Here is a 25,073-nt window from a genome sequence, read left to right as displayed (position 1 = left end):
CCCCAGCACCAGTGTTCTTTCCCTAACCTGTACTTTTGTATCCACAATTGGCAGACCCTGGCATCCAGATAAGTCCCTTGTAACTGGTACTTCTAGTACCAAGGGCCCTGATGCCAAGGAAGGTCTCTAAGGGCTGCAGCATGTCTTGTGCCACCCTGGAGACCTCTCACTCAGCACAGACACACTGCTTGCCAGCTTGTGTGTGCTAGTGAGGACAAAACGAGTAAGTCGACATGGCACTCCCCTCAGGGTGCCATGCCAGCCTCTCACTGCCTATGCAGTATAGGTAAGACACCCCTCTAGCAGGCCTTACAGCCCTAAGGCAGGGTGCACTATACCATAGGTGAGGGTACCAGTGCATTAGCATGGTACCCCTACAGTGTCTAAACAAAACCTTAGACATTGTAAGTGCAGGGTAGCCATAAGAGTATATGGTCTGGGAGTCTGTCAAACACGAACTCCACAGCACCATAATGGCTACACTGAAAACTGGGAAGTTTGGTATCAAACTTCTCAGCACAATAAATGCACACTGGTGCCAGTGTACATTTTATTGCAAAATACACCCCAGAGGGCACCTTAGAGGTGCCCCCTGAAACTTAACCGACTGTCTGTGTAGGCTGACTAGTTCCAGCAGCCTGCCACACCAGAGACATGTTGCTGGCCCCATGGGGAGAGTGCCTTTGTCACTCTGAGGCCAGTAACAAAGCCTGCACTGGGTGGAGATGCTAACACCTCCCCCAGGCAGGAGCTGTGACACCTGGCGGTGAGCCTCAAAGGCTCACCCCTTTGTCACAGCCCAGCAGGGCACTCCAGCTTAGTGGAGTTGCCCGCCCCCTCCGGCCACGGCCCCCACTTTTGGCGGCAAGGCTGGAGGGAACAAAGAAAGCAACAAGGAGGAGTCACTGGCCAGTCAGGACAGCCCCTAAGGTGTCCTGAGCTGAGGTGACTCTGACTTTTAGAAATCCTCCATCTTGCAGATGGAGGATTCCCCCAATAGGGTTAGGATTGTGACCCCCTCCCCTTGGGAGGAGGCACAAAGAGGGTGTACCCACCCTCAGGGCTAGTAGCCATTGGCTACTAACCCCCCAGACCTAAACACGCCCTTAAATTTAGTATTTAAGGGCTACCCTGAACCCTAGAAAATTAGATTCCTGCAAACTACAAGAAGAAGGACTGCCTAGCTGAAAACCCCTGCAGAGGAAGACCAGAAGACAACAACTGCCTTGGCTCCAGAAACTCACCGGCCTGTCTCCTGCCTTCCAAAGAACTCTGCTCCAGCGACGCCTTCCAAGGGACCAGCGACCTCTGAATCCTCTGAGGACTGCCCTGCTTCGAAAAAGACAAGAAACTCCCGAGGACAGCGGACCTGCTCCAAAAAGACTGCAACTTTGTTTCAAGGAGCAGCTTTAAAGACCCCTGCAATCTCCCCGCAAGAAGCGTGAGACTTGCAACACTGCACCCGGCGACCCCGACTCGGCTGGTGGAGAACCAACACCTCAGGGAGGACCCCCGGACTACTCTACGACTGTGAGTACCAAAACCTGTCCCCCCTGAGCCCCCACAGCGCCGCCTGCAGAGGGAATCCCGAGGCTTCCCCTGACCGCGACTCTCTGAAACCTAAGTCCCGACGCCTGGAAAAGACCCTGCACCCGCAGCCCCCAGGACCTGAAGGACCGGACTTTCACTGCAGAAGTGACCCCCAGGAGTCCCTCTCCCTTGCCCAAGTGGAGGTTTCCCCGAGGAAGCCCCCCCTTGCCTGCCTGCAGCGCTGAAGAGATCCGTTGATCTCTCATAGACTAACATTGCAAACCCGACGCTTGTTTCTACACTGCACCCGGCCGCCCCCGTGCTGCTGAGGGTGAAATTTCTGTGTGGGCTTGTGTCCCCCCCGGTGCCCTACAAAACCCCCCTGGTCTGCCCTCCGAAGACGCGGGTACTTACCTGCAAGCAGACCGGAACCGGGGCACCCCCTTCTCTCCATTCTAGCCTATGCGTTTTGGGCACCACTTTGAACTCTGCACCTGACCGGCCCTGAGCTGCTGGTGTGGTGACTTTGGGGTTGCTCTGAACCCCCAACGGTGGGCTACCTTGGACCAAGAACTGAACCCTGTAAGTGTCTTACTTACCTGGTAAAACTAACAAAAACTTACCTCCCCCAGGAACTGTGAAAATTGCACTAAGTGTCCACTTTTGAAATAGCTATTTGTCAATAACTTGAAAAGTATACATGCAATTGAAATGATTCAAAGTTCCTAATGTACTTACCTGCAATACCTTTCCAACAAGATATTACATGTTAAATTTGAACCTGTGGTTCTTAAAATAAACTAAGAAAAGATATTTTTCTATAACAAAACCTATTGGCTGGATTTGTCTCTGAGTGTGTGTACCTCATTTATTGTCTATGTGTATGTACAACAAATGCTTAACACTACTCCTTGGATAAGCCTACTGCTCGACCACACTACCACAAAATAGAGCATTAGTATTATCTCTTTTTTACCACTATTTTACCTCTAAGGGGAACCCTTGGACTCTGTGCATGCTATTCCTTACTTTGAAATAGCACATACAGAGCCAACTTTCTACATTGGTGGATCAGCGGTGGGGTACAAGACTTTGCATTTGCTGGACTACTCAGCCAATACCTGATCACACGACAAATTCCAAAATTGTCATTAGAATGAAAATGTCACTTACCCAGTGTACATCTGTTCGTGGCATCAGTCGCAGTAGATTCGCATGTTTTGCAATAGCTCGCCATCTGGTGTTGGGCCGGAGTGTTACAAGTTGTTTTTCTTCGAAGAAGTCTTTCGAGTCACGGGACCGAGTGACTCCTCCTTTTGTCTCCATTGCGCATGGGCGTCGACTCCATCTTCGATTGTTTTTCCCCGCAGAGGGTGAGGTAGGAGTTGAATTGTAGTAATAGTGCCCATGCAATGGAGTGACTAAGTATGCACCTATTTAAGGTTGAGATGATACATATATAGATAATTGAAGGTAACTTCCAAACTGCTACAGGCTCCCGGGGAGGCGGGTGGGCACATGCGAATCTACTGCAACTGATGCCACGAACAGATGTACACTGGGTAAGTGACATTTTCAGTTCGATGGCATCTGTCGCTGTAGATACGCATGTTTTGCAATAGACTAGTAAGCAGTTATTTCCCCAAAAGCGGTGGATCAGCCTGTAGGAGTGGAAGTAGTCTGAAATAATGTCCTTAATACAGCTTGACCTACTGTGGCTTGTTGTGCGGATAACACGTCTACACAGTAGTGCTTGGTGAATGTGTGAGGCGTAGACCATGTGGCTGCCTTACATATTTCTTGCATTGGGATGTTTCCTAGAAAGGCCATGGTAGCACCTTTCTTTCTGGTTGAGTGTGCCCTTGGTGTAATGGGCAGCTGTCGTTTAGCTTTAAGGTAGCAGATTTGGATGCATTTAACTATCCATCTGGCTATACCTTGTTTTGAAATTGGGTTTCCTGCATGAGGTTTTTGAAATGCAATAAAGAGTTGTTTAGTCTTTCTGATGTTCTTTGTTCTGTCAATGTAATACATTAATGCTCTTTTGACATCTAATGTATGTAGTGCCCTTTCAGCTACGGTATCTGGCTGTGGAAAGAACACTGGAAGTTCCACTGTTTGATTTAGATGGAACGGTGAAATAACCTTTGGCAAAAATTTATGATTGGTCCTTAGGACGACTTTATTTTTGTGTAGTTGTATAAAAGGTTCCTGTATAGTAAACGCCTGAATCTCGCTTACTCTTCTCAGGGAAGTAATGGCGATGAGAAATGCCACCTTCCAGGTTAGGAACTGTATGTCGCAGGAGTGCATGGGTCAAAAGGTGGACCCATAAGTCTAGTTAGGACAACATTTAGGTTCCATGAAGGAACAGGTAGTGTTCTTGGTGGTATAATTCTCCTAAGGCCCTCCATGAATGCTTTAATGACTGGTATTCTATATAGGGAAGTTGAATAGGTAGTCTGCAGGTATGCAGATATTGCTGCAAGGTGAATCTTAATGGAAGAGAAAGCTAGGTTAGATTTTTGTAAGTGAAGCAAGTAACCCACTACATGTTCTGGAGTTGTGTGTAATGGTTGTATTTGATTAATATGGCAGTAGCAAACAAACCTCTTCCATTTACTTGCATAGCAGTGCCTGGTGGATGGCCTTCTTGCTTGTTTTATGACTTCCATACATTCTTGGGTAAGTTGTAAGTGCCCGAATTCTAGGATTTCAGGAGCCAGATTGCTAGATTCAGCGATGCTGGATCTGGGTGTCTGATCTTTTGGTTGTGCTGTGTCAACAGATCTGGCCTGTTGGGCAATTTGGTGCAGGGTACCACTGAGAGGTCTAGCAGCGTTGTGTACCAGGGTTGCCTTGCCCAAGTTGGTGCTATCAATATGAGTTTGAGTTTGCTTTGACTGAGTTTGTTTACCAGGTAAGGAAGGAGAGGGAGAGGAGGAAAAGCGTAAGCAAATATCCCTGACCAGTTCATCCATAGGGCATTGCCTTGGGATTGTTTGTGTGGGTACCTGGATGCGAAGTTTTGGCATTTTGCGTTCTCCCTTGTCGCAAACAAGTCTATCTGAGGTGTTCCCCAGAGTTTGAAATAAGTGTTCAGAATTTGGGGGTGAATTTCCCATTCGTGGACCTGTTGGTGATCTCGAGAGAGATTGTCTGCGAGTTGATTTTGTATCCCTGGTATAAACTGTGCAATTAGGCGAATTTGGTTGTGAATTGCCCAATGCCAAATTTTTTGTGCTAGCAGGCTTAACTGCGTGGAGTGCGTCCCTCCCTGCTTGTTTAGATAATGCATTGTTGTCATGTTGTCTGTTTTGACGAGAATGTATTTGTGAACTATTATTGGTTGGAAAGCTTTTAGTGCTTGAAAAACTGCTAGAAGTTCTAGGTGATTGATATGCAGTTTTGTTTGATGTACGTTCCATTGTCCTTGTATGCTGTGTTGATCGAGGTGTGCTCCCCACCCTGTCATGGAAGCATCTGTTGTTATTACGTATTGTGGCACTGGGTCTTGGAAAGGCCGCCCCTTGTTTAAATTTATGTTGTTCCACCACAGAAGCGAGAGGTAAGTTTGGCGGTCTATTAACACCAGATCTAGAAGGTGACCCTGTGCTTGAGACCACTGCGATGCTAGGCATTGTTGTAAGGGCCTCATGTGCAGTCTTGCGTTTGGGACAATGGCTATGCATGATGACATCATGCCTAGGAGTTGTAATACCATCTTTGCCTGTATCTTTTGTGTTGGATACACGCGTTGTATGATGGTGTTGAAATTTTGAATTCTTTGTGGACTTGGAGTGGCTACTCCCTTTGATGTGTCTATTATGGCTCCCAGGTATTGTTGTACCTTGCGTGGCAGAATTTTGGATTTTGTGAAATTGACGGTGAACCCGAGTTTGAAGAGGGTTTGTATGATCTGATTTGTGTGATTTGAGCACTGTATGAACGAATGGGCCTTGATTAGCCAGTCGTCCAAATATGGGAACACATGTATTTGCTGCCTTCTTATGTGTGCAGCGACTACCGCTAGACATTTGGTAAAGACTCTTGGTGCGGTTGTTAATCCGAAAGGCAGTACCTTGAATTGGTAATGTATTCCTTTGAATACAAACCTTAGGTATTTCCTGTGCGATGGGTGTATTGGTATATGGAAATAAGCATCCTTGAGGTCTAAAGTTGCCATGTAGTCGTGTAGTTTTAGCAATGGCAATACTTCTTGTAGTGTGACCATGTGGAAGTGGTCTGATTTGATGAAAGTGTTCACTACTCTGAGGTCTAGGATTGGTCTCAGCGTTTTGTCCTTCTTTGGTATCAGAAAGTACAGTGAGTAAACTCCTGTGTTTATTTGTGTGTTTGGCACTAATTCGATTGCATTCTTTTGCAATAGTGCCTGCACTTCTATCTCCAGGAGATTGGAATGGTGTGTTGTTAAATTTTGTGCTTTTGGTGGTATGTTTGGAGGGAATTGTAGAAATTCTATGCAATAACCATGTTGGATAATTGCTAGAACCCAAGTGTCTGTAGTGATTTCCTCCCATGCTTTGTAATAATGACCTATTCTTCCCCCCACTGGTGTTGTGTGGAGGGGGTGAGTGACATGTGAGTCATTGTTTAGTAGTAGGGGTTTTGGGGCTTTGAAATCTCCCTCTATTTCTAGGGAATTGCCCTCCTCTATATTGTCCCCGAAAACCTCCTCTATACTGTCCCTGGTAAGTGGACGGTGTTGCTTGTGAGGTGCTGGCTTGTGTGCTTTGACCCCGAAACCCCCCTCGAAAGGGCGTTTTACGGAATGTGCTGTAATTCCCTCTGCTCTGCGGGGAGTAGAGTGCGCCCATGGCTTTGGCAGTGTCCGTATCTTTTTTGAGTTTCTCAATCGCTGTGTCCACTTCTGGACCGAACAGTTCTTTTTCATTAAAAGGCATATTGAGAACTGCTTGTTGAATCTCTGGTTTAAATCCAGACGTTCGGAGCCATGCATGCCGTCTGATAGTTACAGATGTATTAATTGTCCGTGCAGCTGTATCTGCAGCGTCCATGGAGGAACGTATCTGGTTGTTGGAGATGGTCTGTCCCTCCTCAACCACTTGTTTCGCCCTATTTTGGAAGTCCTTGGGCAGATGTTCAATGAGATGTTGCATCTCGTCCCAGTGGGCTCTGTCATAGCGCGCAAGTAGTGCCTGGGAGTTCGCGATGCGCCACTGGTTTGCAGCTTGTGCTGCGACTCTCTTACCAGCTGCATCGAACTTGCGGCTTTCTTTATCTGGGGGTGGTGCATCTCCAGATGTGTGAGAGTTGGCCCTTTTCCTAGCTGCTCCTACAACAACAGAGTCTGGTGGCAGCTGTGTAGTGATGAAAACCGGGTCCGTAGGAGGCGGCTTATACTTCTTTTCCACCCTTGGAGTGATTGCCCTACTTTTGACCGGCTCCTTAAATATGTCTTTTGCGTGCCGGAGCATACCAGGGAGCATAGGCAGGCTTTGGTAGGAGCTGTGGGTGGAGGAGAGTGTGTTGAACAAGAAATCATCCTCGACCTGTTCTGAGTGGAGGCTTACGTTATGAAATTGTGCTGCTCTAGCCACCACCTGAGAGTACGCGGTGCTGTCTTCTGGTGGAGATGGCTTTGTAGGGTAGGCCTCCGGGCTGTTATCTGACACTGGGGCGTCGTATAGGTCCCATGCGTCCTGATCTTGGTCACCCTGGCTCATGGTGGTGTGAGCTGGGGAGTGAGATGGAGTTTGTGCTGGTGAAACGTTAATCACGGGCGGAGGAGAGGGTGGTGGTGTAATTCTTTTAACCACTTTTGGTTGTGGTGCTTGTTTTGTCTGGAACTCCAACCTTCTCTTTCTCCTAATGGGGGGAAGGGTGCTTATTTTTCCTGTCCCCTGCTGAATGAAGATACGCTTTTGCGTATGGACCACATCAGTTGCTTGTAGCTCTTCCTCAAACCTATGCTTTTGCATTTGGGAGGTTAGCGAGTGCTCTTCTGTATAAGAGCCTGAAGCTGAGTCGCTTGCAGTTTGTTTCGGCGTCGAAACTTTGTCTGCGTGTTTTTTCGGCTCCGAGGTGACTTTTTTCCTTTTCGGGGCCGAAACCTCTCGGCGTCGATCTGTTTCGGTGCCGCTGTCTCGGCGTCGAGCCGTGTCCACACCGGCATCTCGGTGTCGAGGCTTGTCTCCAGCACTTTCTCGGTCCCGAGAAGGCTGCGTGCCGGTGTCTCGACCGGAGTCGGACGATCTCGGCACTGTTTGGGCCTTTTTCGGTGCCGACGGTCGGTCACCGAATTTATGGGTGGAGCCATGGCCTGGTGGCAGTGGCGTCCCCTGGGCCTTGTAAATGTTTCTTTGTGTGGTTTTCGACGTCTTACTCACGGTTTGTGTGTCGTCGAATCCTTCGGAGTCTGAGTCTTGGATCGAGAAGGTACCTTCTTCTTCCTGTTCCTCGAACTCCCGTTGGGCTGTCGGTGCGGACGCCATTTGAAGTCTTCTGGCTCGACGGTCTCGGAGTGTTTTTCGGGACCGGAACGCACGACAGGCCTCGCAGGTGTCTTCGCTGTGCTCAGGTGACAGGCACAGGTTGCAGACCAAGTGTTGGTCTGTGTAGGGGTATTTATTGTGGCATTTGGGGCAGAAACGGAACGGGGTCCGTTCCATCGGCGTTCCTCAGCACGCGGTCGGGCCGACCAGGCCCCGACGGAGGATCGAAAAACTACCCAGAAGGGCACCGGAGCTCTTCGATCTTCGATGCGGTGTTGAATCTAAGTACGCCGATCCCGAACGCAACAATACCGACGAAAATCTTCCGAAATTAACTATTTTTTTCGTTCCGAAACTCGGAGCGACAGGAACACGTCCGAACCCGATGGCGGAAAAAAAACAATCGAAGATGGAGTCGACGCCCATGCGCAATGGAGACAAAAGGAGGAGTCACTCGGTCCCGTGACTCGAAAGACTTCTTCGAAGAAAAACAACTTGTAACACTCCGGCCCAACACCAGATGGCGAGCTATTGCAAAACATGCGTATCTACAGCGACAGATGCCATCGAACATTGATTTTTGCAATTTGAAAAGTTTTCTAAATTCTTAAAAGACCTGCTAGGGCCTTGTTAGATCCTGTTTAGCATTTCTTTTAGAGTTTAAAAGTTTGTAAAAGTTTGAATTAGATTCTAGAACCAGTTGTAGATTCTTAAAAAGTATTCCAACTTTTAGAAGCAAAATGTCTAGCACAGATGTGACTGTGGTGGAACTCGACACCACACCTTACCTCCATCTTAAGATGAGGGAGCTAAGGTCACTCTGTAAAATAAAGAAAATAACAATGGGCCCCAAACCTACCAAAATACAGCTCCAGGAGCTTTTGGCAGAGTTTGAAAAGGCCAACCCCTCTGAGGGTGGCAACTCAGAGGAAGAGGATAGTGACTTGGAGGAAAATTCCCCCCTACCAGTCCTATCTAGGGAGAACAGGGTCCCTCAAACCCTGACTCCAAAAATAATAGTCAGAGATGCTGGTTCCCTCACAGGAGAGACCAACACCTCTGAAATCACGGAGGATAACTCCAGTGAAGAGGACATCCAGTTAGCCAGGATGGCCAAAAGATTGGCTTTGGAAAGACAGATCCTAGCCATAGAGAGGGAAAGACAAGAGATGGGCCTAGGACCCATCAATGGTGGCAGCAACATAAATAGGGTCAATATTCTCCTGACATGTTGAAAATCCCTAAAGGGATTGTAACTAAATATGAAGATGGTGATGACATCACCAAATGGTTCACAGCTTTTGAGAGGGCTTGTGTAACCAGAAAAGTGAACAGATCTCACTGGGGTGCTCTCCTTTGGGAAATGTTCACTGGAAAGTGTAGGGATAGACTCCTCACACTCTCTGGACAAGATGCAGAATCTTATGACCTCATGAAGGGCACCCTGATTGAGGGCTTTGGATTCTCCACTGAGGAGTATAGGATTAGATTCAGGGGGGCTCAAAAATCCTTGAGCCAGACCTGGGTTGACTTTGTAGACTACTCAGTAAAAACACTAGATGGTTGGATTCAAGGCAGTGGTGTAAGTAATTATGATGGGCTGTACAATTTATTTGTGAAAGAACACCTGTTAAGTAATTGTTTCAATGATAAACTGCATCAGCATCTGGTAGACCTAGGACCAATTTCTCCCCAAGAATTGGGAAAGAAGGCGGACCATTGGGTCAAGACTAGGGTGTCCAAAACTTCCACAGGGGGTGACCAAAAGAAAGGGGTCACAAAACCTCCCCAGGGGAAAGGTGGTGAGACAGCCAAAAATAAAAATAGTCAAGAGTCTTCTAAAGGCCCCCAAAAACCTGCACAGGAGGGTGGGCCCAGAGCCTCTTCACAAAACAATCCTGGGTACAAGGGTAAAAACTTTGATCCCAAAAAGGCCTGGTGTCGAAACTGTAGTCAGTCTGGACACCAAACTGGAGACAAGGCCTGTCCCAAGAAAAGTTCCACTCCAAACTCCAATCCAGGTAACACTGGAATGGCTAGTCTCCAAGTGGGATCAACAGTGTGCCCAGAGCAAATCAGGGTCCACACTGAAGCTACTCTAGTCTCCGAGGGTGGGGTGGATTTAGCCACACTAGCTGCCTGGCCCCCTAACATGCAAAAATACAGGCAGCAGCTCTTTATTAATGGGACAAGTGTAGAGGGCCTGAGGGATACAGGTGCCAGTGTCACCATGGTGACAGAGAAACTGGTTTCCCCTGGCCAATACCTGACTGGAAAAACTTATTCAGTCACCAATGCTGACAATCAAACTAAAGCACATCCCATGGCAATGGTAACTTTAGAATGGGGAGGGGTCAATGGCCTGAAACAGGTGGTGGTCTCCTCAAACATCCCAGTAGACTGTCTGCTTGGAAATGACCTGGAGTCCTCAGCATGGGCTGAGGTAGAACTAAAAACCCATGCAGCCATGCTGGGTATCCCTGAACTGGTGTGTGTAAAAACGAGAGCACAATGCAAGGCACAGGGTGAAAAAGTAGAGCTGGAGTCTGGAAAAAGGGAAAAGGAAAGTCAGTTGGGAAACCAACTGCAACACAGTCAGAAAAAGAGAACCTCTCTTCTCAGGAAGAAGTTCTGCCCTCTGAGGGAACTGAGCCTTTGGAGCTTGAACCTTATCAGGTTGAGCTCTTAGGCCCAGGGGGACCCTCAAGGGAAGAGCTGTGTAAGGGACAAGAAACCTGTCCCTCTCTTGAAGGCCTTAGGCAGCAAGCTGCTGAAGAGTCCAAGGGCAAGAAAAATGGAACACATAGGGTCTATTGGGAAGATGGACTCCTGTACACTGAGGCCAGAGACCCCAAACCTGGTGCCACTAGGAGAGTGGTAGTGCCTCAGTCGTTCAGAGAGTTTATTCTGACCTTAGCCCATGATATTCCCCTTGCTGGGCATTTGGGACAAACCAAGACGTGGGAGAGGTTAGTCAACCACTTCTACTGGCCCAATATGTCCCAGAAGGTTAAGGAGTTTTGCCTCTCCTGCCCCACCTGTCAATCCAGTGGTAAGACAGGTGGGCACCCAAAGGCCCCCCTCATTCCACTTCCAGTGGGGGGGTCCCCTTTGAAAGAGTGGGTGTGGACATAGTTGGTCCACTGGAACCTCCCACAGCCTCAGGAAATATGTACATCCTAGTAGTAGTGGATCATGCTACTAGGTATCCTGAAGCTATTCCCCTTAGGTCGACTACTGCCCCTGCAGTAGCCAAGGCCCTCATTGGTATCTTTACCAGAGTGGGGTTCCCTAAGGAGGTGGTGTCTGACAGAGGTACCAACTTCATGTCAGCATACCTAAAACACATGTGGAATGAGTGTGGAGTGACTTACAAATTCACTACACCATACCATCCACAAACTAATGGCTTAGTTGAGAGATTCAACAAGACATTAAAGGGCATGATCATGGGGCTCCCAGAAAAACTCAAAAGGAGATGGGATGTCCTCTTGCCATGTCTGCTTTTTGCTTACAGAGAGGTGCCACAGAAGGGAGTAGGATTCTCACCCTTTGAACTTCTGTTTGGTCACCCTGTAAGGGGACCACTTGCTCTTGTTAAAGAAGGCTGGGAGAGACCTCTCCATGAGCCTAAACAAGACATAGTGGACTATGTACTTGGCCTTCGCTCTAGAATGGCAGAGTACATGGAAAAGGCAACCAAAAACCTTGAGGCCAGCCAACAGCTCCAGAAGTTTTGGTATGACCAAAAGGCTGCACTGGTTGAGTTCCAACCAGGGCAGAAAGTCTGGGTTCTGGAGCCTGTGGCTCCCAGGGCACTCCAGGACAAATGGAGTGGCCCTTACCCAGTGCTAGAAAGGAAGAGTCAGGTCACCTACCTGGTGGACCTGGGCACAAGCAGGAGCCCCAAGAGGGTGATCCATGTGAACCGCCTTAAGCTCTTCCATGACAGGGCTGATGTAAATCTGTTGATGGTAACAGATGAGGATCAGGAGGCAGAGAGTGAACCTCTCCCTGATCTTCTGTCATCAGACCCAAAAGATGGCACAGTAGACGGAGTGATCTACTCAGACACCCTCTCTGGCCAACAGCAAGCTGATTGTAGGAGAGTCCTACAACAGTTTCCTGAACTCTTCTCCTTAACCCCTGGTCAGACACACCTGTGTAGCCATGATGTGGACACAGGAGACAGCATGCCTGTCAAAAACAAAATCTTTAGACAGTCTGACCATGTTAAGGAAAGTATCAAGGTGGAAGTCCACAGGATGCTGGAATTGGGAGTAATTGAGCGCTCTGACAGCCCCTGGGCTAGCCCAGTGGTCTTAGTCCCCAAACCTCACACCAAAGATGGAAAGAAAGAGATGAGGTTTTGTGTGGACTACAGAGGGCTCAATTCTGTCACCAAGACAGATGCTCATCCAATTCCAAGAGCTGATGAGCTCATAGATAAATTAGGTGCTGCCAAATTCTTAAGTACCTTTGACTTGACAGCAGGGTACTGGCAAATAAAAATGGCACCTGGAGCAAAAGAGAAAACAGCATTCTCCACACCTGATGGGCATTATCAGTTTACTGTTATGCCCTTTGGTTTAAAGAATGCCCCTGCCACCTTCCAAAGGTTGGTGAATCAAGTCCTTGCTGGCTTGGAGTCCTTTAGCACAGCTTATCTTGATGATATTGCTGTCTTTAGCTCCACCTGGCAGGATCACCTGGTCCACCTGAAGAAGGTTTTGAAGGCTCTGCAATCTGCAGGCCTCTCTATCAAGGCATCCAAATGCCAGATAGGGCAGGGAACTGTGGTTTACTTGGGCCACCTTGTAGGTGGAGGCCAAGTTCAGCCACTCCAACCCAAGATCCAGACTATTCTGGACTGGGTAGCTCCAAAAACCCAGACTCAAGTCAGGGCATTCCTTGGCTTGACTGGGTATTACAGGAGGTTTGTGAAGGGATATGGATCCATTGTGACAGCCCTCACTGAACTCACCTCCAAGAAAATGCCCAAGAAAGTGAACTGGACTGTGGAATGCCAACAGGCCTTTGACACCCTGAAACAAGCAATGTGCTCAGCACCAGTTCTAAAAGCTCCAGATTATTCTAAGCAGTTCATTGTGCAGACAGATGCCTCTGAACCTGGGATAGGGGCAGTTTTGTCCCAAACAAATGATGATGGCCTTGACCAGCCTGTTGCTTTCATTAGCAGGAGGTTACTCCCCAGGGAGCAGCGTTGGAGTGCCATTGAGAGGGAGGCCTTTGCTGTGGTTTGGTCCCTGAAGAAGCTGAGACCATACCTCTTTGGGACTCACTTCCTAGTTCAAACCGACCACAGACCTCTCAAATGGCTGATGCAAATGAAAGGTGAAAATCCTAAACTGTTGAGGTGGTCCATCTCCCTACAGGGAATGGACTTTATAGTGGAACACAGACCTGGGACTGCCCATGCCAATGCAGATGGCCTTTCCAGGTTCTTCCACTTAGAAAATGAAGACTCTCTTGGGAAAGGTTAGTCTCATCCTCTTTCGTTTGGGGGGGGGGGGTTGTGTAAGGAAATGCCTCCTTGGCATGGTTGCCCCCTGACTTTTTGCCTTTGCTGATGCTATGTTTACAATTGAAAGTGTGCTGAGGCCTGCTAACCAGGCCCCAGCACCAGTGTTCTTTCCCTAACCTGTACTTTTGTATCCACAATTGGCAGACCCTGGCATCCAGATAAGTCCCTTGTAACTGGTACTTCTAGTACCAAGGGCCCTGATGCCAAGGAAGGTCTCTAAGGGCTGCAGCATGTCTTATGCCACCCTGGAGACCTCTCACTCAGCACAGACACACTGCTTGCCAGCTTGTGTGTGCTAGTGAGGACAAAACGAGTAAGTCGACATGGCACTCCCCTCAGGGTGCCATGCCAGCCTCTCACTGCCTATGCAGTATAGGTAAGACACCCCTCTAGCAGGCCTTACAGCCCTAAGGCAGGGTGCACTATACCATAGGTGAGGGTACCAGTGCATGAGCATGGTACCCCTACAGTGTCTAAACAAAACCTTAGACATTGTAAGTGCAGGGTAGCCATAAGAGTATATGGTCTGGGAGTCTGTCAAACACGAACTCCACAGCACCATAATGGCTACACTGAAAACTGGGAAGTTTGGTATCAAACTTCTCAGCACAATAAATGCACACTGGTGCCAGTGTACATTTTATTGCAAAATACACCCCAGAGGGCACCTTAGAGGTGCCCCCTGAAACTTAACCGACTATCTGTGTAGGCTGACTAGTTCCAGCAGCCTGCCACACCAGAGACATGTTGCTGGCCCCATGGGGAGAGTGCCTTTGTCACTCTGAGGCCAGTAACAAAGCCTGCACTGGGTGGAGATGCTAACACCTCCCCCAGGCAGGAGCTGTGACACCTGGCGGTGAGCCTCAAAGGCTCACCCCTTTGTCACAGCCCAGCAGGGCACTCCAGCTTAGTGGAGTTGCCCGCCCCCTCCGGCCACGGCCCCCACTTTTGGCGGCAAGGCTGGAGGGAACAAAGAAAGCAACAAGGAGGAGTCACTGGCCAGTCAGGACAGCCCCTAAGGTGTCCTGAGCTGAGGTGACTCTGACTTTTAGAAATCCTCCATCTTGCAGATGGAGGATTCCCCCAATAGGGTTAGGATTGTGACCCCCCTCCCCTTGGGAGGAGGCACAAAGAGGGTGTACCCACCCTCAGGGCTAGTAGCCATTGGCTACTAACCCCCCAGACCTAAACACGCCCTTAAATTTAGTATTTAAGGGCTACCCTGAACCCTAGAAAATTAGATTCCTGCAAACTACAAGAAGAAGGACTGCCTAGCTGAAAACCCCTGCAGAGGAAGACCAGAAGACGACAACTGCCTTGGCTCCAGAAACTCACCGGCCTGTCTCCTGCCTTCCAAAGAACTCTGCTCCAGCGACGCCTTCCAAGGGACCAGCGACCTCTGAATCCTCTGAGGACTGCCCTGCTTCGAAAAAGACAAGAAACTCCCGAGGACAGCGGACCTGCTCCAAAAAGACTGCAACTTTGTTTCAAGGAGCAGCTTCAAAGACCCCTGCAATCTCCCCGCAAGAAGCGTGAGACTTGCAACACTGCACCCGGCGACCCCGACTCGGCTGGTGGAGAACCAACACCTCAGGGAGGACCCCCGGACTACTCTACGACTGTGAGTACCAAAACCTGTCCCCCCTGAGCCCCCACAGCGCCGCCTGCAGAGGGAATCCCGAGGCTTCCCCTGACCGCGACTCTCTGAAACCTAAGTCCCGACGCCTGGAAAAGACCCTGCACCCGCAGCCCCCAGGACCTGAAGGACCGGACTTTCACTGCAGAAGTGACCCCCAGGAGTCCCTCTCCCTTGCCCAAGTGGAGGTTTCCCCGAGGAAGCCCCCCCCTTGCCTGCCTGCAGCGCTGAAGAGATCCGTTGATCTCTCATAGACTAACATTGCAAACCCGACGCTTGTTTCTACACTGCACCCGGCCGCCCCCGCGCTGCTGAGGGTGAAATTTCTGTGTGGGCTTGTGTCCCCCCCGGTGCCCTACAAAACCCCCCTGGTCTGCCCTCCGAAGACGCAGGTACTTACCTGCAAGCAGACCGGAACCGGGGCACCCCCTTCTCTCCATTCTAGCCTATGCGTTTTGGGCACCACTTTGAACTCTGCACCTGACCGGCCCTGAGCTGCTGGTGTGGTGACTTTGGGGTTGCTCTGAACCCCCAACGGTGGGCTACCTTGGACCAAGAACTGAACCCTGTAAGTGTCTTACTTACCTGGTAAAACTAACAAAAACTTACCTCCCCCAGGAACTGTGAAAATTGCACTAAGTGTCCACTTTTGAAATAGCTATTTGTCAATAACTTGAAAAGTATACATGCAATTGAAATGATTCAAAGTTCCTAATGTACTTACCTGCAATACCTTTCCAACAAGATATTACATGTTAAATTTGAACCTGTGGTTCTTAAAATAAACTAAGAAAATATATTTTTCTATAACAAAACCTATTGGCTGGATTTGTCTCTGAGTGTGTGTACCTCATTTATTGTCTATGTGTATGTACAACAAATGCTTAACACTACTCCTTGGATAAGCCTACTGCTCGACCACACTACCACAAAATAGAGCATTAGTATTATCTCTTTTTTACCACTATTTTACCTCTAAGGGGAACCCTTGGACTCTGTGCATGCTATTCCTTACTTTGAAATAGCACATACAGAGCCAACTTCCTACATAATCTCTCTGGACTATAAAGAGCATCCAACTGTATTATCCTCTGCAATGAGGGCAAATGGTTGGAAGGTAAATGGTTGGAAATAGCCACAGAGTGTCTCAAAGAATCATCATGACATATGTCATGGACAGCAGAATACTTGGCTGTACCGAGTGTTTGATGAGAAGATATGATCTCTTCTTAAAGGTTTTCTTTGAATTCCTCTCCAACATCTCTTGGCAAACTATCAACAAAACAATGTAAATAGTTCTGTAGCTCTCTACTGCAACAACCCAACAAAACAGAAAATCTAGAATCTTTCAACGACATAGCTTAAGTTGATCAGACTTTTTATTAATTACATCCATCTTTTCCTTTTGAGAGAAGCACTGTAGACTCCACCAGATGCTTATGAGGCAGCATATTCCGTAAGAAGAAAATATCATAATCTTGGAGTCTATTTCTCCTCTTGGCAACGCTCCTGGTTTCTTTGATGTTGCTGATCAAAAATGTGTGCATCGTGGGTTCCAGCAAAACGAGAATCATAGCGACTGGGGTTGGACTAGCCTGTGGTTTTGGTAAAAAAAAAAAAAAAATGTAAGGGTGTCTAGTATGAAACTTCAAGTTTAGGCGTTCTAGCTGCTCTGTTTCAGTTCATTAAAAATGTCACTGTTGCCCGCTAGCAGTTTTGAATGAGAATTGCAGTATAATAAATGTGCATGTCTATTGGAGAAGAATGAGAGATGGATCTGCAAGATCTCTTAGATTAATTCTCTCAGGTACAGTGTGTGAGACACTCCTGCTGCTTCTCCTTAGGATAATCAGCCATCCACCCTCATCCACACCCTGGAGTCGGATTAACTGCCTATGTCCTTCATTGGGTCTCCTTATCTTTCCAACAGACACCAGATTGTTCACACGAGCACCACCAACCTCCAAAACATGCCCATCCCAGGCGGAATTGCCTAGGGTTCAATACTTCCCCTTATCATCTTCAAACTCTACAACCTTCTTGGGGCCCTACTCACAGACAACAGCATCAATATTCACCACTATGCAGATGCTACATAACTATACTTGAAAGTCTTCTTCACTACGACTACTGCTTCAAACATTCCCTGCAACTCATCCAGACTTGGATATCCAGTACCTACCTGAAGCTCAACACCACCAAGACAGTTGTTTTGTCAATTGCCAGGAACAACAAATGTGAAACTGTGCAAACCTGGCTCAGTGACAAACCCTGACCGCTTTAAACTCCAACTGTCACTCAATGCAGCCTACGACCAGATCTCTTTTCTTAAGAAACTGAAACAATGTCTTCCATAATGTGACTTCGGGACTGTAGCTCAAGCTCCTATACTTTTAGATCTGGAAGGTGGCAACAACCTGCTTCATGGTCTTCAGTAGCCTTCCATGCTCCACACTGCCCACCGCTTCCTAGCCCCCACCCTTAAAGGTCATCTTACACAATGCAGCACCTATCATCCAGGGCCTTAACCAATACAATCACATCATCCCCATTCAAATGGAACTACAGTGGCTCCACCTGCTGGCTCAAACTATCTTGAAAATCACTTACAAAGCCAACAAGCCCAGCACCCCTTATTATTCCGCAAAGAAGCTTGGCATCTCTGGTGGCTCTCGTCACACCATCAGCAAGGCCACCATCAGACTAGAGACTGAGCAGGGCACAAAAGAGAAAACAAGGCAGAAGTTTTTTTGCATCTATGCAACCAGGATCAGGAACAACATCCCAGCATTTATCAGGATGGCCTCAATGCTGCTTCAAATTAAGAAAGAGTTAAAGATGCAACTCTTCAAGAAACACTACATCACAATGCAGTAAATAACACACCTGAGCTCCCCAAAAAAACAGCTAACTCTCGCATCACTGGTTGGTTGGATGCTTTCCTATCATCCTGGAAAGTGCTCCGCTGCGTTTAGCTAGGTGGATACAAATAGCACATACAATTCTAATGAACAGCTGTGTGCACCTTCTGGTCTTCCCTTCAGGCAGGTGAGGAGGAAGTGGCAGATATGGAGCCAGAACAAATTTAATGAGATCAGTGCAGGTGAAAGAATTTTGACATCGTGACTAGTGAGAGAAGCTGAAACACACGTAATAAATGTAATTTCCTTCTTTCTAGGATATTCACCCACATAAAGCAAACACGCTAAAAAAGCCGCTGCTCACTGGACAAGATGGGGAGAGAAGCACCTCAGAAAATAGAAGAAAAAGTTGCAAATATGATAAAGGCAAGACAATTCTGAAATATGGCAAAGAAAATCAACTTAAGCCAAAAAGGTGACTAAAGAAATGCACGTTTTCAGTAGGAATTAGCAGTAGAGGACAGCAATATTTGACTATTCCTCTCAATGAGTTGAAAAAGTCGAACTACCTCCGTAACCCTGCACTGAATGCCTGAAAGGCTAGCACCTTCTGAAATTCTTAAAGGTGCAGGCTCAAGCTAAAGGAGTCCACATTTTCCCTTCTTGTATTTAAAACGGGCAAACAGTATTTTTCAGCTAAATAAATGTTGGATTCAATTTGTCTATTGGATACCTTCTTTAGAATAAATAGAAAATAAAATATGCTGTCACGTATAAGCAGCTATTCTTTTATCAATATTTTTTGTAAAAAAAAAAAAAAACATTCGAACAAAAATGTTCCATGGATCCTGTATATGCACAACATATACACGGTTTGTGGCTAGCACCTTACTTAATCTAAATTCCTATGCCCTGAATTTTTCACCCGCCCAAACCTTCAACACTTAAAGAAATATTGTCTCCCTTCTCTTCAATACCCTACCACTCAGGGCAGGTGTGAGTACAAAAACACTTTTTTAGAGAGTCTGCCAATTCGAAGATGTGCCCTCGCCCCCCCAAACACCCTCCACCCCTACACACACGTTCACTGATACAAGGAGCATCAGCTGGGGAGGCAGTGCCATAAAGGTAGCTTCAAGCGGCGGGCCTGCTATAGGTGACCCTGCAATATGCACACTTTGACTGGGCTAAAAGCAGGAGAGTCAGATGTTATTGAAGAGAGTGGGGTCTGCAAGAAGAGCAAGGGGCTGCGCCATCGCTCATTGAAGGGCATTACCAGGTGGCTATGGTGAGGGGAATGGTCCACAGACAGTAGTCAATGCTTTCAAAATGATTATTGAGTTTGGGGCAGTGGCACGCTAGGATTTTGTGCTGGAGTGATGGCATGTTATTGATCTTTTGCCATTGCAAGAGTAGCCATGTCTGGCAAGACTGGGGTTGCAGTAGGCCTACTTCTTTGCATGAGGGGACAATCTCTATCAAGCACTCTGTAGCCTAGGAAGCCGATCTCATTCTGATTTAGGCCCTTCACTGCTGCAGTCAGCATTCCTCCTTTGTAGCATCACAAACAATGAAAATGGGCCTCTAAAGATGAGTGCATTTGTGGGAAGAGGGCATTCCGATATTGCATGCTGCTTGATAAAAGAGTGTTGATTAATGTGTGAGTCATGACTACAAAAATCCGAGGCCGCTAAATCAAGGCAACTAAGTAAAACCTCCTTTTTTATTTTATTTTTTTAATAACATTTCCATGACAACACTTTCTCAAAGTACAACTTACAAGTAAGATGTGGTGCATGGAGGAGAGGGTGGTTGGGGAGGCTGTGCTCAGCTGAATGATATTCATGGAGTATCTTTATGCATCACAGCAGTCTTATCTATGGCTGAAGGATGTTCATGCGATGCAGCCCCGTTACTGGACGTTCCCTTCATATACATGTGCACCTTGCAGCGAAAGAAAACAGACAGACACACACACACACACACATTGCCCAACTACATATGTGCAAAAATAACCATGTGAATCTCCTATCTTTGCTCATGGCTTAATGATAGGCATGGTCCAACAACAATGAAAAGATGATGGAAAAACAGACTCCACCAAAATGTTTGGCACCAAAGTGCACAAATACTGATAACTACTGTAAATTGGCAAAAACTGTTAAATACCCACTGTAATTCATGAAAAAACACTGAAAGCAGGAAACCCTAATTGTAAAAGATGAAACCACTTACTTCCTCTTTTGAAACCTCATTTGTTTGATCAGACGGCAATTCCAAGACACTAGAAACACAACTGACTATTTCAGGAACAGGTTCTTCTGCTGGAGCGATCATTTCATTCACTTCGCCTCCATCTTTTCCGCTATGACCACTGAAGGGTTCCTCTGAGCAAATGGTCTCCATGCTACTGACGCTAGGAGCCTCGTCTCTGTCAACCGATTTGGGAAGCAATGAACGTTTAGCAGCAAGAGCAGTGTGGATTTTTGACTCTACGTTAGTTTTTGGCTGGAGAACAGGGGGTCCCACTGTATCCCCTGAAGACTCTTTCCGAGCATGCCCACGTTTGAGGTTCTTCTCTTGCTTAGTTCTTCGAGATGAAGTGGCTGCTATAGATGGCGAAGATCCTCGCTCCTCACACAAGGCCATGCTTTCAGGAGAGGTTTGCTTTCCATTTTCCTTATGTACATGTCCCCTGATGGGTTGTTTGGAAACTTCCTTTTTCTTTTTCTGTAGGATACAAAGTACAAATATAAAATAAGAACACAAACCACAACGCTTAAAACACAGTTACAAATGTCAACCATAAGAAACTTCAGTGGGGTATTTACAACAAAGCTAAAGAAATATCACAGAAGCTCAAGGTGAAATCTTTTCTTTTACATTAGTTTGCAGCCTGAAATATTTTATTGATGCATAAGTTCAGCCTACTATGTAAGTCAGGGAGTTAGACTGGATCAGTTTTCAAAAACAAATTGTAGGTTTTCGAATAGTGGCAGCAACGACTGCAATAAGATATCACCTTTACCACACAATGCGTTACCGAAGGTAAGTAACTTGTTCATATGAAACAGTCTTCTAGCTGCAGGTTCCTTACCTTTGAGTAGATACCCAAGCAATACCATCCCGGCGGTGGGCCACAGGCGAATATGTCTAGACTAAAAAGTCCTGTAGGACCGAACAGACAAAATGCCCATCTCTGTGGACCTGACTGTCTAGGAAGTAGTGTTGGGCAAAAGTGTGCAGGGATGACCACAATGCTTTCTGACAGATGTCCAGGACTGGGACTCCACATGCCAACCAATCAATCAATCAAGGATTTATAGAGCGCACTAATCACCCGTTATGGTCTCAAGGCGCTGGGGGGGAGCTACTGGTCGTAGAGCCATGTCTTGAGGTGTTTCCTGAATGTCAAGAGGTCTTGGGTCTGGCGAAGGTGGAGCGGTAGGGAGTTCCAGGTCTTGACGGCTAGGTGAGAGAAGGATCTTCCTCAGGCGGTGGTGCGGGGGATGGAGACGAGGGCTAGGCTGGCGGAGCGAAGATTGCGGGTGGGGGTGTGGAAGGTGCGTGTCATTGAGGTAGGCTGGGCCTGTGTTGTGGAGGGCCTTGTGTGCGTGGATGAGGAGTTTGAAGGTGATCCTCTTTGACACTGGTAGCCAGTGAAGGTCTCTGAGGTGGGGGGAAATGTGGTCACGGCGTGGGATGTCTAGAATGAGGCGGGCGGATGCGTTCTGGATTCTTTGCAGTTTTGTTAGGAGTTTGGTTGTTATTCCTGCATATAGGGCGTTTCCGTAGTCCAATCGGCTGCTGACCAGGGCGTGGGTGACAGTTTTCCTGGTTTCGATGGGAATCCACTTGAAGATTTTGCGGAGCATGCGGAGAGTGTTGTAGCAGGAAGAGGAGATGGAATTGACCTGCTGAGTCATGCTGAGTGTGGAGTCCAAAATGAAGCCTAGGTTGCGTGCGTGGGTGGTGGGTGAGGGCGTGGTTCCTAGGGAGGTAGGCCACCAGGAGTCATTCCAAGTTGAGGGGCTGGTGCCAAAGATGATCATTTCGGTCTTGTCTGTGTTTAACTTGAGGTGGCTTGATTCCATCCAGCTGGCGATGGCGTGAAGTCCGTTGTGGAGGTTGTTCTTTGCAGTTGTAGGGTCTTTCATGAGGGAGAGGATGAGCCGAGTGTCGTCTGCGTAGGAAACTATGTAGAAGTGGTGGGTTCGTACAATTTTGGCGAGGGGGGCCATGTAAACGTTGAAGAGCGTGGGGCTGAGCGAAGATCCTTGGGAAACGCCACAGATGATTCTGGAAGCTTCTGACAGGAACGGTGGGAGGCGGACTCTCTGGGTTCTGCCTGAGAGAAATGACGAGATCCAGTCGAGTGCCTTGTCACGGATTCCAGCGTTGTGTAGGCGTGTGCGGAGAGTGTGATGACATACAGTGTTGAAAGCTGCGGAGAGGTCCAGGAGGATGAGTGCTGCTGTTTCTCCTTCGTCGAGCATGGTCCTAATGTCGTCTGTGGCAGCAATGAGTGCAGTCTCTGCGGAATCCTGATTGGGAGGTGTTAAGTACCTTGCTGTCTTCCAGTAACCGTGGTAGCTGCCTTTCCTCTGGTAAAATGAGCCCTTAAGCCCTCCAGAGGCTGTTTCTTGGCCAATGCGTAGCAAATTTTAATATAGAGAATGAGACAGCAGGAAATGGTTTCGCTTCTGTACTGCCCGACCTTTATTTGCTCCAACATATCTTACGAAAAGTTGGTCGACCACCCTGAACTCTCTTGTGCGGGCAAGGTAGAACGATAGCGCTCTTTTCAGAGCCAGACTGTAGAGTCGCTCCTCTTCTTTTGAGGGATGCAGAGGAGCGTAATAGGTAGGCAGGGTGACAGATTGTTCCAAATGAATGGGGTCACCACCTTTGGAAGGAAAGAACCCTAGTGCAAAGCACCACTTTATCTGGAAACACAGTCAAATAGGGAGGCTTAGATGACAAATCATGCAGCTCAATCACACTACTGGCAGATGTTAAAGTCTCACTGAGGCATGATAAAGGGCAAAGGGGGAAACATATGTACAAGACCTTTGAAAAACCAGACGGCGGACTATGCACAGCATGTGTATCTGCAGCTACACATGCCACCGAACACCTATTTACAATAGGGGACTTAAATAAGGAGGGTTCATCAGGCAGCATCAGGAAGGTGGATGGAGAAGAGAGATAACCCTTAGGAGTATCCAGAGCAGAGCCCTGTTGGGCAAGGGTAAGAATGAAGAGAAGAATATCAGAAAGAGGGTCAATAGACGTTACTGAACAATATAATAAAAAGTTTGCCATCAGCAGCCATACACCGTCTTGGTAGAGTCACCTGGCTGCCAGAATAACATTACAGATTAAGGGAGGAAGGTGGAAGACAGTCAACTGTCGCCGCTCAATCTCCACGTAAGAAGTTGTAGAGTTGACAGATTCGGGTGGAGGATCCTCCCCTGCTGCTGCAACAGAAGGTCCACCCGGCGGGGCAGCTGACCAGAGGACTGATGCTCATTTTTATAAGTTTGGGACACCAGACTCTCTGTGCCCAATCCGGAGCCACAAGAATGACTTGGGCCTGGTCAATCCTGACCTTCTAGAGAACTCTGGGCAGGAGTGGTGTGGGCCGAAAGGCATACAGGAGGCCTGAACTCCACTCGAGATGAAAACCGTCTCAGAGTGATAGCCACCTTGGAAACCCCAACGCGCAAAACTGTTGATATTGCATGTTCTCTTTGGAAGTGAACAGATCTAACCAAGGCTCTCCCCGCTGCTGAAAGTGTCCTTACGCCACCCCAGAATGGAGACTCAACTCGTGATCCACTAAGCATCAATGGCAGAGTTTGTCTGCCCTGGCGTTTAGAGAACCTGCTAGGTGTTGAAACACCAGGGTTATGCCCTGCTATTCCAGCTATGTCCAGAGACGCAGGGCCTCTTGACAAAGGGTCCATGACTCCATCCCACCCTGCTTGATGCATTACCACATGAGGTGGTGTTGTCCATGAACACCTGCACTAACTTCCCCTTGACTGAGGGAAGAAATGCTTTTAATGCTAGCCAGATCACAAGGAGCTCCAACAAGATGATGTGGAGTCTGGATTCCGCTGGAGACCAGATTCTTCTGAACTCCATCTCTCCCAGACGGCCACCCCATCTGTCACTACTGTGAGATCTGGTTGGGGAAGGGAGGAAAATCTCCCTTTGACCCAATCTTGGTTCATCAGCCACCACTGCAGGTCTTTTGCAGTTCCCTCCAAGATCTGGACCATGATGGGTAGGTTCCCCTGACGCTGCGCCCACAGGAACTTCAGGGCTCACTGCAGAGCCCGCATATGCCATCTGGCATGATTCACCAACAGGATGCAGGAGGCCATGAGGCCCAGCAGCCTCAGTCATGGTCACCGAAATCCAGGACAGAGGCTGAAACATCAGTATCATAGCCTGAATATCTGGGACTCGCTGCTCGGGAGGATAAGCCCGAAACTGCACTGTGTCCATAACTGCTCTGATGAAAGAGCATCTGAGAAGGAGTCAGGTGTGCACATTTATAGTGAATGCCGGCAAATGCAGGCGGTGGTCTGCCGTAGTCTGGAGGTGGGAGACAACAACCCCGGGTGAGGCGGCTTTCAACAGCCAGTCGCCTAGATAAGGGAAGACTGACACTCCTGATCTCTGCAGATGAGCAGCGACCATCGCCATAATCTTGGTGAACACCCGAGGGGCACTGGTAAGACCAAAGGGGAGCACCGTGAACTGAAAGTGCTCATGGCCTACCTTGAACCGCAATTAACGTCTGTGGGCAGGCAGGATGAGGAAGAAAGCATTCTGCAAGTCCAACGATACCAACCAGTCTCCTTGGTCTAGGGCAGACGACCGGACCCGAAGTAAGCACCTTGAATTTCTCAAAAGATTGAGGGTTTGCAGGTCTAGAAGAGGGGGAAGACCTTTGTTCTTTTTGGGTATCAGAAAGTATCAGGACCATTGCCTACTTCTGATATCAGAACCCT

The 25,073-nt window shown here is 47.9% G+C and overlaps 1 protein-coding gene across 4 annotated transcripts in view; it reads right to left on the bottom strand.

The window, feature by feature from the left end:
• The window catches only part of USP19 (ubiquitin specific peptidase 19), a 458,230-nt gene that overhangs the window by 350,673 nt on the left and 82,484 nt on the right, over positions 1-25,073 (bottom strand). For all 4 annotated transcript variants that reach the window (XM_069206188.1, XM_069206190.1, XM_069206191.1 and 1 more), the window contains one exon: positions 20,284-20,778. In XM_069206188.1, the coding sequence (XP_069062289.1) occupies positions 20,284-20,778 (495 nt within the window). The remainder of the gene's footprint in view (positions 1-20,283; positions 20,779-25,073) is intronic.

Source organism: Pleurodeles waltl, chromosome 9 (genome assembly GCF_031143425.1).
Source record: "Pleurodeles waltl isolate 20211129_DDA chromosome 9, aPleWal1.hap1.20221129, whole genome shotgun sequence".
NCBI classification, from domain to species: domain Eukaryota; kingdom Metazoa; phylum Chordata; class Amphibia; order Caudata; family Salamandridae; genus Pleurodeles; species Pleurodeles waltl.
This window is presented reverse-complemented; position numbering and strand designations above follow the sequence as displayed.